At 48.2% G+C, this 16273-nt stretch overlaps 1 protein-coding gene across 2 annotated transcripts; it reads left to right on the top strand.

Moving 5' to 3' along the window:
- Positions 1-177: 177 nt before the first annotated feature.
- On the top strand, positions 178-11022 carry NUDT2 (nudix hydrolase 2). 2 transcript variants are annotated; one of them, XM_020905994.2, is made up of 3 exons: positions 178-297; positions 8170-8303; positions 10429-11022. In XM_020905994.2, the coding sequence occupies exons 2-3, from the start codon at positions 8177-8179 to the stop codon at positions 10743-10745; spliced, it is 444 nt and encodes a 147-aa protein (XP_020761653.1). In that variant the 5' UTR covers positions 178-297; positions 8170-8176; the 3' UTR covers positions 10746-11022. The 2 variants fall into 2 exon arrangements, with proteins under 2 accessions (XP_020761653.1, XP_020761655.1); XM_020905996.2 differs by lacking the exon at positions 178-297 and adding an exon at positions 304-534.
- The last annotated feature ends 5251 nt before the right edge of the window (positions 11023-16273 follow it).

Genomic DNA, 16273 nt, shown 5'->3' with positions numbered 1-16273 from the left:
CCGTCCACCAATGAGCATCGAGGGAACACGTGGACGTGGACCTCCTTCTCTTCTAGAAGGCCAATCAGGAACCCGATGAAACAGTGGGCGTAACTCTCAATTTCCGCCCTTCAACCAATCATTCCACTGAAATGAAAATCTCGCGATGTTCTAAGCGAGAGAAACGCACCTTTGAGGCGGGTCCAGGATCCTTCCTCCCCGAGCTGTTGGTCGTCCAAAGCGCAACCCAGATCTTGGGATTGGTCAACGGACTGCCAGTCTTCGCCAAGGTCCGCCTTTTGCCTCCTTCTACCTGGGGTGAGTAGCCCTAAAGAGGGATTACTGGGTTTAGTTCTCCGCGAAGAAATTGAGGCTCGGAGCAATGAGTCTGCAGCTGACTAACCTCCGGTCGCTGTAGGGTCAGGAGTGGACTTGCCTTTCTCCAGCTGGCTGTGGGGCGCGGGCAGGCCAGACTCCAGCCGCTGCAGGGAGAAGGGAGGGAGACCCTTTGGGGGCCCCGCGAGCCTTGTTTGTCCCGAGACGAGTGGTGATCGGGTAGGTCGTCGGAAACCCAGAGTACCAGGTGTGGGGCCCAGCCACCCTAGCGCCATACCTTCCCTTCCTTGGGCCTCAGTTTTAACTTTTTTACTCTTTAAACCCTGCCCACTTTCCAAGAGAGGTTTTATATTTTCTAATTACTTCCTTTATTGAATGGATACTATCGTGACAGTTACAACAGAAGTAAAGAAAGTCACAGGAGAGTCCTTACTACTTAAAAACTTCTTTTTTTCCTTGTGGCCTAGTTTGGACCTTATTTATCTATTATATCTCTCAAGGGGAAAAATAAATAAATATATGAATGACATTAAAGAAGTTGAATGCAATCAAATAGCCAAATGTAGCTGGTGTCGAGTCCAGGTTGAGAGCACTGATGTTAGGAGTCGGGCAGATCTGCTTTTGGGTCCCTACCCAGACTCATCTCTGAGCTGTAATTTTCTTTTTCCTCTTCTGAAAACGGAGAGTAATGCCTCATGGGGTTGTTGTGAAAATTAAGTGAAATAATGAAGGTAAAGCACTTGGCAAAATGCCTGACAAGTAGTAACTCTTCCAAAAGTGGTAGCTATTATCTTCATACTAGAAATAAGAAAATTTAGTAGCCAATGGAACCAGTAGATGTACTGTAATTGAGTGCCCAATTTAGTTCAAAACTTTGCCAGTTAAATAACTAATAATTAAGGAAACAATCTGTTCTTCAAAAGAGTGAAATTTCTTCGTAGTAGCTATATTAAAACATCTTGTGGGCCTGTCAGGGATGTACATGGTGTGATGAACAGTGTGTTCACTGACAGTTTTGCAGAAAATATGAAAAGTCATTTTTTTATTCAACTATTAATGAAAGCTAAGAGCATGTCATTAAAACATAACAGAGAAGCTTTCTGATGATGTTTTATACAGGGATTAAGTGTGACATTTATCTAGTACTTCTGATATGTCAGACCCTAGGTATACATTATTTTAAACTCTGCAACAACTGTTAATAGTAGGTTGGTATTTCCTTATTTGGAAAAGGAGGCTTAGAGAAGTGTGTTGCTCAAAATAAAATGCTGTTGAATTAGGGAGCTAAGTCTTTCTCACTGCAAAGCCAGCCATGCTTTTCTGTGTTGTGCGTTCTGTTTTTGACTGAGAAAGGATGAAAATACTTGGAACACAGGCAGTCTTTACCGTCTAAGCCGCCAGGGAAGCCTCCCAGGTGACGCTAGTGGTAAAGAACCCTCCTGCCAATGCAGGAGACATAAGAGAAGGGGGTTCAATCCCTGGGTTGGGAAGATCCCCTGGAGGAGGAGATAGCAATCCACTCCTGTATTCTTGCCTGGAGAATCCCATGGACAGAGGAGCCTGGAGAGCTACAGTCCATAGCCTCACAGAGTCAGACACAACTGAAGTGATTTAGCAAGCAAGCAAACTCCTAGTCATCCTTTAAAACCCTTATGGAGTACCCCTTGACCTAAAGATAATCATTCCTTCTTTGCTGTCTTTACATCTTACACATACCTTTGTGATGCACAAAATACATCTGGTGACTTGTCTGTTTAAATATCTTCCACTTTCACTAGTATTCAGCTTCCTATCTACTCTTCAGTCCTGTCACACTGCTTGTCGAATGGGACACACTCAACAGACATTAGATGAGAGAATGAATCCTTTCAGGCTCTAGTATTAGAATTCCCCATGTTTGCTTTCCAGAATTGTACAGTAGATGGCACTAATAGGCCACTTAACAGTTCTCCTTCACCAGAAATGATTTTTGTCCCAGCCTTGTCTGACTTTGACTTCATCCTTGAAGCCAGTATTCATGTCATTACAGGTGAAATCTCCCATTTCTTCCCTCAGCCAAACAGCAAAGATAGCAAGATGACTCAGCAGCTTAGTCTTTGAAACAGAGTGTGGCAGATGTCTAGGTAAAGGTGAGGTTGAGGGAACATTTTCTTTGTCTCAGCTCATCAGTTTATGGTAGTTGGGGGTTTTTCTTTTCTTTCTTTTTTAGTTTTATCTTTTTGTTGTTGGTTGTTGCTTTATTCAAAGATGGGAGCCTTATTTCTGTTCATTTCTTCTAAAGGGAAGAAGGGACTAGGAGAATTGGAGAAGAGACCATCATGATGTGCGATGTGAAGAGAAGCTGAGCAGTCACATAGCTAGCTGCTTGTGGGTAGGCGGAGTTGACCTTCCTCCTCATAGTGGAGTGGCCTGGGCAAATTTCCAGGACACAAGTGCCCCAAGTTAGTTACTTGTGTGCTTGTCCAAGGTTGGCATCAAGCGCGTCCCCAATACTTGGTGCTTGAGAACCCTCAGGCTACTGGGTATGGTTTTGAACGTGTGGTTATAGGCTCCAGCTTCCCAGAAAAAAAAAAAAACAAAACCAAAAGCAGAGGCATAGAAACCTTTATCAGAGAGACAAAGTTTAGGGGCATCAGACTACACTTTACCCCTCCAGGGTTGTCTTTGGGCAACAGGATCTTCATCTGTGTCAGCCTCCAACTAAAACTTCTGTGAATAGGATTCCAGTTAGACATCTTTAAAATCCTCCATATGAATGTAGATCAAAGTGTGGGAATTTTGGAACTGGAAGCAATTTAATAAATCATTTTCATATCCTCTTTCAGGGCCAGTTGTGCCCTGTGCCCTGCTCTTTCATGGTAAGCAAAGGTGTGTTATGGAAAAAATACAAACTTTGGAGTTAGACTTGGTTTCCCTGTATCTCTGGTGGTAAAGATTCTGCCTGCAATGCAAGAGACCCAAGCTAGGTCCCTGAGTTGGGAAGATCCCCTGGAGAAGGGAATGGGTACCCACTCCAGTATTCTTGCCTGGAGAATTCCATGGACAGAGGAGTGTGGAGGGCTACAGTCCATGAGGTTGCAAAGAGTCAGATACCACTGAGTGACTAATACTTTCACTTTTCACTTTTACTTAGATTCAAATCTCAGCATTTACAGACCAGTTAGGCGTTTGGGCAAGTATTTTAAACATTTTGAACCTGAATTTCCTTATCTTAAACTGGAGATAACAATGCTTATTGTGAAGAGTTGTCTTGAGCATTATAAAAGATAAAAAAACATTGCATGGGGTAGATTCTTGATAACATGGTGGGATGAAATACTGTTTCTGCTAGAGGGATTTTAGACTATGAGGAACAGGTTGCAGGAGGATTTGGAGAGCTCTTTCTAAAGGTACATTTGGACAGCTCCTGTGGTTGAGCCGTGCTTGCAATAGCACTCTGATTAATTTGATGAAAATATTGGACCACAACACATCAGTATAGTCATTTATCTGTGAATTATTTTTTGGCACCTAAGTCCTCAACCTCCTAGGCAGTGAGGGATTTGTATCTATAGAGAAAGCCAAGAGCACTTTTCCTTAGCTTCTGGAACCTTCTGCTGACATTGAAGGGGTTTTGTTCAGGTTTTTTTTAAACCACCTAAGGCACTTTGCTCCTTTGCTGAAGTGTGAATTGCCTGCTGTCAGCCTGGAGTTCTCACCTCCGAAATCTGGCTGCAGGCATATTTGCATATTAGATGGTGTGTTCTTTAACCCCCTGGGGTTTGAATCCACTCAGTGTTTGAGTGTGTGTTTGTGTATCTGTGAGAGAGAGAGGAAGAAAGAAATCTGGATGCTTTAAAACCCCAGGACAGTTTCAGCTCCACGGTCTCCAGAAAAACAGAAAACCTGTAACAATAGCTCCATTGACTTTTATGTAAATGGCACTCTTCAGGAAAACACTGGGCTATTTCCCAAAGTCCCAGAACAGAACCTGAGCATTTGTTTGAGTGGGAGGTGGGGAGATAGTTCTGTTGAGTCAATGAACATCTGTTGAGAGCTGCTGTGCTGGGTCCCAGGAGACAGCTCACAGTCTGGCTCTTACCTGCCAGAGGTGCAGAGATTACCATACTAGATGTGCATGCTTGTGATGGCTTTGTGCCACGTCCATGTAGCTAAGCTGGAACTGAGTTTCCCAGGAGTCCCTTCCTGGATAGTTCCAGGTTAGGGCTGACCTCAGGAGAATTTTGTGCAAGATTTGGAAGGCTGAAGTGAAGTAGCAGCCAGTCCACTGAAGGACAGGGCAGGATCCCGGGCATGGTGGCAGGATATACCTCTGGACACTCTGATCTGCTGGCTCACTTTAGGGTGCAGGACAGCACCCAGGCCCACAGCTTCCCAGTTCCTACTGCATCACCTCCTTCAGCTGCTCCAAGTCCCGGGTTGGGTGTACACTCAGCTCTGTGGCAAAGGGCTCCAGCTTCTGAAAGTCACCCGAGTCAATGAGCTTGGAGACAGTGGACAGAAGTCTTCCACTTCACAGTCAGCTTTCCTTTCCAACTGCTGGCCTCACCAGCTTACAGAGACTTCAGGCCTAACACCAGATGTGGAGGTGACAGAGGTACATGGGTTTCTCCATCAACTTCCTGATTGGATAAGCTCTATTCCCTACCCTGAATTCTTATAGTATTCTGTTTCTCTTATCAAACATGACAGTAGTAGATTATTCAGGCCATGTTAAAGGCCCAGAAGATGGAGGGATTAGAAGCCAGAAGGCTTCACAGAAGAGGTGACATCTGAGTTGTTGCTGAAAGGATAAGGAGATGGTTGCATGGATGGGGAAGGAAGGAGAAACAGTAGAGTTCAGCTGGCTCAAGCCACGTGATTGGAGGACGAACAGGAGTTCTGCCTTTCTGTTCTCTCTGGGTACAGAGCACAGGTAGAAAGTGAACATCTGTCTGATCCTGGCTCTTGATCCTAGCTCTTCTGGTCTGACTGTTAGCTGTGGTCACCACTGAATACAGGTATCTACTGAGGTACAGTTTTGCTAGGGTGCACCCTTGTCACTAACCTAAGCCTGCTCCCCATAGGACAGTGCTGGCCTGCTGCCCTCTCCCCAGTGGTGCCACATGGCCACCTCAGGCTTGTCTCTCTTGGCCCCCATGGAGGCATCTTTGTTTCCTCATGCAGTGTGGGTGACGGCAGTGGTGTGAAAGAATGCCCAGGGGCTTCCTTTCCTAGGCCGGGCACTGTGCCCTCTAGCCTTGGATCCCTAAGCTCGTCCCAACATCCATCTCATGGGACTCTACTCGAAGCAGGGGCAAGGTACCCTACGCCTGTAACTTGCTTATGCTTTCTGAGCATCACGATAGGAAGGCCTGGGATCAGGTACCTATTCCCACCTAAATCTGTAACCAGTAATTTGAAATCTTTCTTCACTAGTTCTTTGGTGACAGGGTTCCTTCTGGCTTCCAGAATAAAGTCCTTAGCATGTATTTATTCCCTGGGAGACCAGGTAGCAGAACACCACATTTAATAAAAGCCCTGATAGCAGTTTATATATGAATTTTAAACTCGGAAGGATCCACACTTTACATACTGTTATGAGCCACTCTTTTTCCACTTAGTGTGTCTGAAAATTGTTTTACAAGCAGCACATTTGTCTCTACCTCATTTTTTTAAAAACACATTTTAATTTTTACTTATTTTGGCTGCACTGGGTCTTCACTGTGGTGCGGGGGTTCTCTTGTTGAGGGTCACAGACTCCACAGAGCTCAGGCCCGGCGGTCGTGGCACATGGACTTGGTTGCCCCACAGCACGTGGGATCTTAGTTCCCCAACCAGGGATTGAACCCTGCATTGGAAGGCAGATGCTTAACCACTGGACCGCCAGGGAAGCTCATCTTGATTGAGCAGCATCAAGGGGGCCGTGGAGATCATCCACTCCTATTCCAGCCACTCCTCTCAGCATCAGTTGTGCCACCCAGGAGCACCTGCTTCTTCTCCGGCCCTGGAATCCTGCAGACGAGGCCCTGGAGCTTGGGCCAGTCCCTCAGACCTCAGCTGTGCTTTAGACACCTGGTTTTCTTCCAGTTCTGCCATCTCACCTGGGAACCCTTATCCATGCCGTTCCCCCCACCTGGAGCACACATTCCTCCTTCCCTTTGCCAATTTACCTTTAGTCATCCTTTACTTCTCTGCTCAAACACCTTTCTTTCAGGAAGCATTCCTTATCGCTTCTTGGCCTGTTGGCTAAGATCAAGTGTAGGAAGCATACCTTGATCCCTCAGGCAAGGTCAAGTTTCCAATCATACATTTTCCCTTTGGAACACAGACCTTATTGACAAATGTCTTTAAATTTGCTTAACTATTTAAAGTCTTCCTCTCCTACTAGACTATAAACTATATTCTATATTCATGCAAGGGCAAAGGCCTAGCACAGTACTTGGTACATAGTAGGTGCTCCATAAATATTTGCTGCATGAACAAATGCCACAAGTTTTTCTTTAGCAGGGCCTTACTGAAAGGATCTTCCATGTTTTTTGGGGTGTGTGTGTGTGTGTGTGTGTTTGGCTGCAAGCATGGCATGCAGGATCTTAGTTCCACACCCCCTGCAGTGGAATCCTAGAGTTTTAAAGGCTGGACCACCAGGCAAGTCCCTCCTGTCTTTTGTTGTTGACATTTTTTCCTGCAGTGGAAAGAAGACTAAATGGAAAAGACTAAAAAAAAACTCTGTTGTTATTGTATGGCTGATTATGAAGTTAATGTTCTCTGTAAATTTTCCAAATAATACAGATATATATGGAGCAGAAAAGGAAAGTTTCCCCATAATCTCATCCTCCAGAAAATGGTATTAATGATGCACAGACGTTTTTCTGTGCCTATTGAAGTCTATTGAGTGCTTATTAATCAGCAGGCACTGTTCTAAACCATTTGACAAAGTTAAGTCATGTAATCCTCACAGCATCCCATTAGAGCAGAGCTGTTATTATCCTGTCTCACAGCTGAGGAAACAGCCTTAGGAGCCCATCACATAGTGAATGAGTGGCAGAGCCTGAACTTGAACCTAGGCTCCAGGTTCATACTCTTGACCACTCTGCTAGTTTGCCTCTGATGGGATGGGAAGAGTTTCTACCATGGGTGCTCCTTTATATTTTGAATTTTGGACCATGTGAATGTATCACATTCCAAAACATAAAAGACTGAAAAAACCAGTAACAAATTTTTAGAACACTAAGCCACCATTCCTAAGTGACCCTTCTAAGCCATCAGAAACCACATTGTTTCCCAGAGAATGTTAATCAATACTCTGTGATGACCTATATGGAAAAGAATCTAAAATGGAGTGGGTATATGTATAATGATTCATTCTGCTGTACGGCAGAAACTAACCAACATTGTAAATCAACTATACCCCCAAAATAAATAAATGATAGAAGTTAAAAAATACAAAGAAACCATACTTTGGGGTCTCTCTGCTCCAGAGTCTCAAGCTGGAGGCTGAGGGAAATGGGATTGTGGATTTGATGATGACATTGTACTGCGTCTTTCCCATTCCCAGCAGCTGTCCAGTTTTGGTGAGTTTGCACCTAAGGATCTCCCATCTCTACATACACACACGGGCCCTGCTCTGGCAAGGAGACCTGGAAAAGTTGGGACAGACCCACACTGCCAGCTAGAGACCGGGGCCTGCAGTTAGACACAAAGGCCTGTGTCTGACTCCTGGCTTCTCCATATTGGTCCTCAGCATGAAGGTGATGAGGTCACTGTTAGCTCGTCTGTGTGACTGCCCGGCACCAGAGTGCTGCCCCCCTCCGGCCTCCTCAGTATGGATCTTCCTGTTTTGTGTAACTTGGCACATCTTTGTTACGCCTTCAGATAGACCATGGCCCTGAGAGCATGTGGCTTGATCATCTTCCGAAGACGCCTCATCCCCAAGGTGGACAACGCTGCAATTGAGTTTCTACTGCTGCAGGCATCAGATGGCATTCATCACTGGACTCCTCCCAAAGGTGGGAGGCCAGGGGGTGGGCTGTGGGGAAATGCCAGGTGCTGTTCAGAAATCCACACTGCCAGGCACCCTACAGCACTTGCTTCCCAGTGATTGTGTAGCAGGAGGTGGGTGTGTGGGCAGAAGCTCTCCGTCCTTTCTGCATACAAGGTCTACATGCCAGGCCAGAGAAGAACTGAAACAGAACTCTGCGACTGAATACCAGGTTTTCTTGTATTGGTCACCAGAGCATCAGCCTCCCCAGTGAATGGTGGGGAACGAGAAGAGGCACTGGGCTGGCCACTGGGGACCCTGGGGCCAGGGCATTCCTGGGCTACAGGTTAAGAGTGAACAGCCCCCAGACAGAAGGGAGCAGAGACTTTAAGGGAAAGTGGGGGGGGGGGGGGGGGGTGAGCAAGGCTCCTCCAGGGTTGGAGGAGGGCTTCTCTGGTGGCTCCGATGGTAAAGAATCTGCCTGCAGTTTGAGAGACCCAGGTTCGAACCCTGGGTTGGGAAAATCCCCTGGAGAAGGGAATGACTACCCACTCTAGTATTCTTGCCTGGAGAATTCCATAGACAGAGAAGCCTGGTGGGCTGTAATCCATGGGGTCATAAAGAGTTGGATGCGACTGAGTGACTAACATCTTAAGGTTGGAGAACAAGGAAGTGGGAACAGGAAAAACAATTGGCACATTTGAGTTTCACTGGGAAGAAACAAAGTGAAAAAAAAAAAGAGGTGTCACCAATACTATGAATAGGAATATTCACACTTGCCTCCTGACCACCTGAGTCACACTGCATGGTGCCTCTCAATGAAAGATTTCAAAGGAAATCTCTGAATTTTCCCTGCCTCAGGCGGGGGAGAAGTTACCATCTTAGCACTGATGGGCAGAATGCTGAATAGATGCTATTGGGTGGGGTGTGCTCAGAGGTTTGCACACAGTTCTGAGGCGAGGTCAAACATCCCGAATCAGCGTCACCTCTCTGCCCACTAGCATCCCTCCCACCTGCGTCCCCCGAAGCAGTACCTGCCTATCTTTGTGTCCATGGCTATATGAGGTGCTTCCAGAGAAAATGCCCCAGCAGCCATGGACAGAAATGGAATTTTAAGTCCAGACTCCTGGTTGCTTTCTGTGGGAGCTGTGCAGCAGCAGCTGACTGGGGCGCTGCTCTGGGGACTCCCGGGAAGGAGGAGACTGGGATGTAGCCCTGTCTTTGAGCTAAGAAGAGAGCAGTGAAGAATTCCTGCTTCCCAGGAGCTCCCGAACCAGGAGGCCCCCAGCAACTTGTTGAAGCCATGTGTTGATCGAGGCTGCCAGACCCCTCCCAGGCCTTCTTGGCCCCCTTGGGCAAGCTGAGAATTTGCAGGGAGGGCCTTGAGGCAAAGCCGAGGGCTGCTTCCAGTCTGCAGAGCTTCAAGTTCTCTCACAACAGTTTCTTGGCAGTTGTCTGCTTGGGTTTGGTCCTTGCCAACAAATTTTCTTAGAACTGGCTCTCGGCTTGTCCTTAGTCTAAGTTCCCATCAGGACTTTCCCTGTGAAACTGGAATCTGGCCTTACTCAGTTAGAAAGATGAAAACAATTTGGAAGAGCCTTGATAGCTACTTGGAAACAGCTGCCGGTGCCTTGGTATAGGGTTTAGAGCCTGACCATTGGCCCTGGGACTTCGGTCACCAACTGCAGACAGTGTTAAGTCCTCACTGTGGGCTATAAGCGAAGACCTCCCTCTTCAGCCAGCTCCCACCTGGCAAGAAAGGACCACCCCTCCTTGGGAGAGTCACGTTAAGGTCTCCCAGGGAAGGGTCTCCCTGAGAACATGGGATGAAGAGAGCTCCAGAGGAAAATAGAGCAGAGGTCTGGGGGAGGCCGATTCTTCCACATGGAGGAGCAGCATTCTAGACCAGACTTGCCAAATGTATGGTTTGTTTCACTGTCTGTAGCGAAGATGGGGTGGGGAAGGGTCTTGCCCAGACACCACAGAGCCAGACCCTCCCTGTCCTGTACCCTATTCCCTGCCAGTATAGGATATTGCCAAAGCCTGGCAACACCTAGAAAATTTACCAGAGACCCCAGCTTTAAATCATCTGACCTGGAAAATCTAGCTTTGTTGATGATTATATTTGCTTCCTCTTCTTTTTTCCTCACCAGGCCATGTGGAACCAGGAGAAAGTGACTTGGAAACAGCCCTTCGGGAGACCCAGGAGGAAGCAGGCATAGAAGCAGGCCAGCTGACCATCATTGAGGGCTTCAGAAGGGAGCTCAGTTACGTGGCCAGGGAGAAGCCTAAAATCGTCATCTACTGGCTGGCAGAGGTAAAGGACTGCGATGTAGAGGTCCGCCTCTCCCACGAGCACCAAGCCTACCGCTGGCTGGGGCTGGAGGATGCCTGCCAGTTGGCTCAGTTTGAGGAGATGAAGGCAGCACTCCAAGAAGGACACCAGTTTCTCTGCTCCACAGCGACCTGAACTGACCAGAGTCGGCCTTTTGCCTCAGTAGGATCCCTCAGGGCCTTCTGACATGAACTGCCTTCACTTCACTTCACTTCCTTGGTCTTTGGCTCATTAGAGCAGAGAGCAGAGAGGCTAGTAAAATCAGCTGAGGACTCTCAGAAGAGAGCAAGCAAGAATCTCAGCTAGGTGGAAAGGAAGGGAAAGGAGGAGTTTAAGAAAAAAAAGCCCAGGTCCAGTGAGTGCCTCGTTATACTTTATGAATAAACTTCAAGCAGCTTCTCTCTCCCTCTAACCTGCTGTATTTATTTCATGGACTTTTGCTCGGGGCGTGCGGGGTTGGTGGAGAAAAACGAGAGTGGATAAGAGCTCCAACCTTAGCCGGAGGGAACCCTGGGCCCAACCACTGTACCCCAGAGAAGCTGAGGGAGGGAGTCAGAATCAGGAAGACCCAACATGACCAGGGTAGCTCTTCTGCCCCTGGACCTCCAAGCACTTTCACCCCACCCCACCGACATGCCCAAGATGTGTGGCTTTTAGTGGACAGGACATACAAGTGAGTGGGACTAGAGTGAAGGAATTGGGTCTGCCCACCATATCCACAGGTGCCGAGGACCCACAGTGGGACTCAAACACCTGCGGAGTTTGGTATCCACAGTGGGTCCCCCAGTCCTCCGCCAATAACAGAGTACAATTGTACTCACTAATGTATCTTCTCCTGGCACCAGGGACACATGTTGCAGGTGCTCAGTAAGTATTTCCTAAAATAGAGACCCAGAGAACATTGGAACAGATCCCCAGTCACAGCAGGGACAGGAGGGTCAGGCAGCCCTGGGCCACCAGGTCAATGACACACACTCCAGCCTCCCAGCCCAGTCCCGACTCCCACGGTCAGCGTGGTGTCAGTGTGACTGAGGTCACTGGCGAGAAGCAGGCCTGAGCCTGGGGCCTCTGCTGGGCCACCTGCAGCCCTGTCACTCCCCTGTGCCGTCCTCGCCTGCTGCGGCCTTCTCCACCTTTAGCAGGCCTTGCTCATTGGCCTTCCTCTCTTCCTACCTACTCCCTTTCTCCACAGTTCTGCCGGAAGATCCAGAGGCGCAAGAGTTGGGCCGTGGCCCTCTTTCCCCTTGCTACTAGGGCTCACAGAACGCAGGGAAGGTGTTAGATCCTACAGCCCTTCCAGGAGCTGTTAGCAGCTGGGTTCATGTGGATTTCATTAGAGGGTTGTTGCCCAATGAAGTGCGGAAGATTGCCTGGGAAGCGGCATTGGCAAAGGTCAACCTGGATTACCAGGGTCAAGAGCAGGCACCCCTAGACAAAATAGAGAAGTCGTCCGGGTCTCCGACAGGCTTCCAGATGTTTTCAGTCACCACCCCTCCGTGTAGACAGGGCAGAAGTACTAGTGAACAGGATCTTGGAGCCCTGCCAGGGGCCTGAACGGTTTTGTTCCTCACCCCTCCAAGCGGCACTCCCTGAAGGAGGCCTGCTGCAGGAAGTTTTTGGAGCTTAGTGTTCTCTTTCCAAGCCAGCAGGGACCACATCCTACTGATTTAATAAATGCCTGCTGGGCAGTGGTGCCAAACCACAGACTGGCTGCCTCCTAATGAGGGCTGGCCGGCCCTGTGCTCTCAGCATGGGAGTCTGAGGGAGTCTGTGGAATCTCAAAATGCTCAGCGCTTGTACATCAGAGTTCGAATGGACCTGGAAAATGACCTGATTCTGCTGCTCCTTTTTTTTTTGTTTTGTTAAGCTGGGAATGTAGAGGCTTAAGAAGCTGGACGGCCCTGGCAATTGTCTATATGTGAGGTCCTTCGAGAATTAGGTGCCTGAGGGGACTCTTATTTTAGAATATCTTGTGTAGCTTTGGAGTCATTCTTCTAGGTCTTACAGAGTTTTCCATTAAAACACAGGTACTTTGGAGAAGGGGGGTGGATAAATTGCATTCAGCTGCTCACTTTGTGGGACGAATTGACAGGTGCGACTGGGGCATGTTAATGGGCCGTGGATGAGGGAGCGAGAGCAGAACCGAGATTGGGGTCTAACAGGTGAGTGGGCTTTGTTGTCATCACCACTTTGCTTTTGGCTGCCTGGGCTTGTTCAAGGGTTATGGGGCTAAGACTGCAATTTCCCCTTCAGACTCAGGCCCTCCAACCAGGTTCCAGAGCATCTCCTCCTGGAAGCTTTCCCTGACAACCACTCATTCTCTAAACACTGTTCTGTCCCCACCTACACCCAAAGAGGCTTCTCTTGGAGTCGCACTTATTTTTTCCACTACCACCTGCACCACCCCAGGGTGAAATGTTAGTCCTTAGTCGTGTCTGACTCTTTGCAACCCCACGGGTTATAGCCCACTAGGCTTCTCTGTCCATGGAAATCTCCAGGCAAGTATACTGGAGTGGTTTTCTATTCCCTTCTCCAGGGGTTTCTGACCCAGGGATTGAACCCAGGTCTCCTGCATTGAAGGCAGATTCTTTACCCTCTGAGCCACCAGGGAAGCCCATCCTGGGGTGAAGAAGCGTCTAGTAAATTAATCCCCACGAGGGTGGTCCTAAGTTGCCCCCTCTTGGGGACCTTTGATAGAGGCTCTGGAAAACCAAAATGCCCTCTTGACTCTCAGAAGCAGTATCTTACACCTCCACAGTAAGCAGTTGTTTGCTGAATTGAAGATCTAAAGGCATGAAGCTATAGGGGTGATTTTAATTGTAGAATTTAAATTGAAATACTGGTGCCAGTGTGGGACCCCAGGTGGGGCCCCACACTGGTGAGAAGCAGAGGCTGACTGCTCCCTGAGTGATCCAGCGGGTCCCTTAGGCTCTAGAGGGGGGCAGTGCCAACCCCACTGCAGCCCCCTAGAGGCTGAGCTACAAAGTCCAGCGAAGCTTGCTCTCCACCTTCCTTCTAACCCTCCCCCTTCACTTCCTTCCCCTCCTACCCTGCCTCCACCTCAGATTATGTAATAGGAAGCTCTCAACAGGACCCCCTGAGGAGGGGAAAGGGGCTATGAATGGGAAAGACAGCACTAGGATACTGAGTCAGAGGCACAGTCTCTTCCTGTTCTTCAGACCGGGACCCCCTCCCCGCCCAGGGACTGAGCCTCTTCCTCTTTAGTTTTCCCCACTCCCCCTACCCCACCCTCAGACTCAGGGCTTAACCTCTTAAAGCCAAGAATTCTCTCCTCTCTCAATGGGTGAGGGGGTGAAAAGGTACAAATTTTCAGTTATAAAATAAATACATACAGTCACTGGGCTGTAATGAACAGCATGGTGACTATAGTTAATACTGTATTGCGTATTTGAAAGTAGGTAGGAGAGTGGATCTTGAATGGTCTCATTACAAGAAAAAAAATTTTTTGTAACTGATGACAGCTGTTAACTGGACTTACTGTGGTGATCATTTAGCAATATATACAAATAACGAATCATTACACTGAATACCTGAAGTTAATATGTTACTGATGCCTCAATTTAACAAAAATTTCAGTTTCTCTTTTCCCCTATAGTCCATTAAAATGGTAAAGTGCCTTGAAAAAAAGAAATTCTCCTCCCCTCAAGCTGCTGGGCATGATGAAATAAAATAGCTCGCCTGAAGATAAAAACCATGTTGTTCCTTGGGAGCTGGGGTGTGTACCAAAGAGGGGAGGGCGTCCACAGAAATCCCACTGAGTTGGACAATGGCAGGAAAGGAAATCATCCGGCTGCCGCTGCAGTCTTCTTCAAGGCTGGTCTGGGCAGGCCTCCTCTCATAGGGATGGGCTATGCAGCTGTTCCCAGAACAGAAGGGAGTATTTCTTCAAATGATTTTCAAAATATGCTCATAAGCATGTGCGTGTGAGCAAAACAGAAGTGTGAGAAGAATTTAGATCTTAGAGGTCTTGAACATCAGAGCTTGAATTTTTTCCTAAATGACCTGATTGAATTTCAGAAAGATTTGCTTGGCTGCCTGCTATACTGATTGAATTGAAGGGTTCAAGAGTGGACAGAGTGAGGAATCCGCTGCAATGATCCAGGCTAGAACTGATAAGATCTGACATGGGGTAGTGGCCAGGAGATGGAGAAGTCAATACTGCTTCAGATTTGAGAAAAGGGACCAGAAATCCTGGTGAGGGGAACCAACAAAAGACTTACTGGCTCTGTAGCCAACCAGGGTGAGGGATCCTTTGCCCAAATCTGGGAGAACAGAGCAAAGAGCCTCCCAGAAAATTCAAATCTTGGTCTTGAGAGAAGACTTGGCCAGAGTTCAGCCGACTCATATAGTGCTGGAAGGGAAACTGGGGCAGACTCTAAGGCTGTACGTGGTCACAGAACAGGGGTGTTAGTCCCCAGTCTCAGATATTCTGCAGTGTCCACTCAAGCTCCCCGCCATTACCTCTGGAGAAGGAGCTCTCCATTCCTGCATACCAGCCTCCCCACCCCCACCCTGAGTGGTACAGAAAAGACCAGTGGGGAATGGCCATGACAAGGCTGCTGGAAGCTCCATTGAGGGGGATTTGCCCTAACTCCCACCCCGATGTGCAGAGATAAACATGGAATGTACAAGAGGTGCTGGCAGGGATGGTGGGGGGCTGGACAAGGCTCCAAGGGGGCAGAGTTTCTGGCATCCTAGCAAATGGCTAGAGGGAGCTTTTAGTCCTGGTCCCTCCCCTCCCCCCATCCCAAGACCAGCTCTTTCTCATGGTTCCTACCATTCCAGCCACCACCCCCCAACTTCTTGAACCTCTTTTTTGTTGTCAGTGGGGGAAAGGGAAACATTCTTGGTCTTGAATCGGACCCATTGGGTGGCTGCTTCAAAGACATATGTTTCCGTGATTTCACAACCTTGGATGTGTACAGACAGGAGCTGGGCCAAGCTGTTGAAAGATGGGTGAAGCCTGGGTGGCAGATTCTAGGTATCTCAATACAGAACATCAGGTTCCAGTCCAGCCTTGGGGACTAATTTATGTGACTCAAGTCAATGCGCTCTTCCTTCTCTCAGTGTTTTAGTTCGTTCATCTGTGCTTTTGTGATTAATGAGGTCAATGGCAGAGGCCAGACTAGAAACCAGACTACAAGTCAAGGCCCATTTGGCTGGGATGTGGCCGGTCAAGGGCACTCTGCCCTCTGGCCCTGCCCTAGCAGACAGTGAGTGCTCAGTGGGCATGGCGTGTCCCCTCCTCCAGCTGAGCTGCCTGCCCTCAATGCCCTCTTAAAATTCTTAACATTTGACTTCATTTGTTTTTTTTTTTCAATTGGCCACACCACATGGCTTGTGGGACCTTAGTTCCCTGATGACCAGGGATCAAACCCTAGCCCCCTGCAGTGGAAGCATGGTGTCCTACCTGCTGGACAGTCAGGGAACTCCTTCAGTGCTCTTCTAAAGGATACTCCTCCTCCAGGCCAGATGACTTAGGCCCTCCAGATTACTTTACCCACCCCCACCCTCCCATGCCATTTCAGCACACACTTGCTTGGTGCTGGGCTGTAGAACTTTATGCTACATGTTCTGTAATCTGAACTGTCCAACATGTGAGCCACTAGTCACACATGGCTTTTGAACACTTGCAATGTGGC

The sequence above is a fragment of the Odocoileus virginianus genome, chromosome 31, assembly GCF_023699985.2.
Source record: "Odocoileus virginianus isolate 20LAN1187 ecotype Illinois chromosome 31, Ovbor_1.2, whole genome shotgun sequence".
Lineage (NCBI taxonomy): Eukaryota > Metazoa > Chordata > Mammalia > Artiodactyla > Cervidae > Odocoileus > Odocoileus virginianus.
Note: the sequence above shows the minus strand (reverse complement) of the source record. Positions and strands in the feature narration are given on the sequence as shown.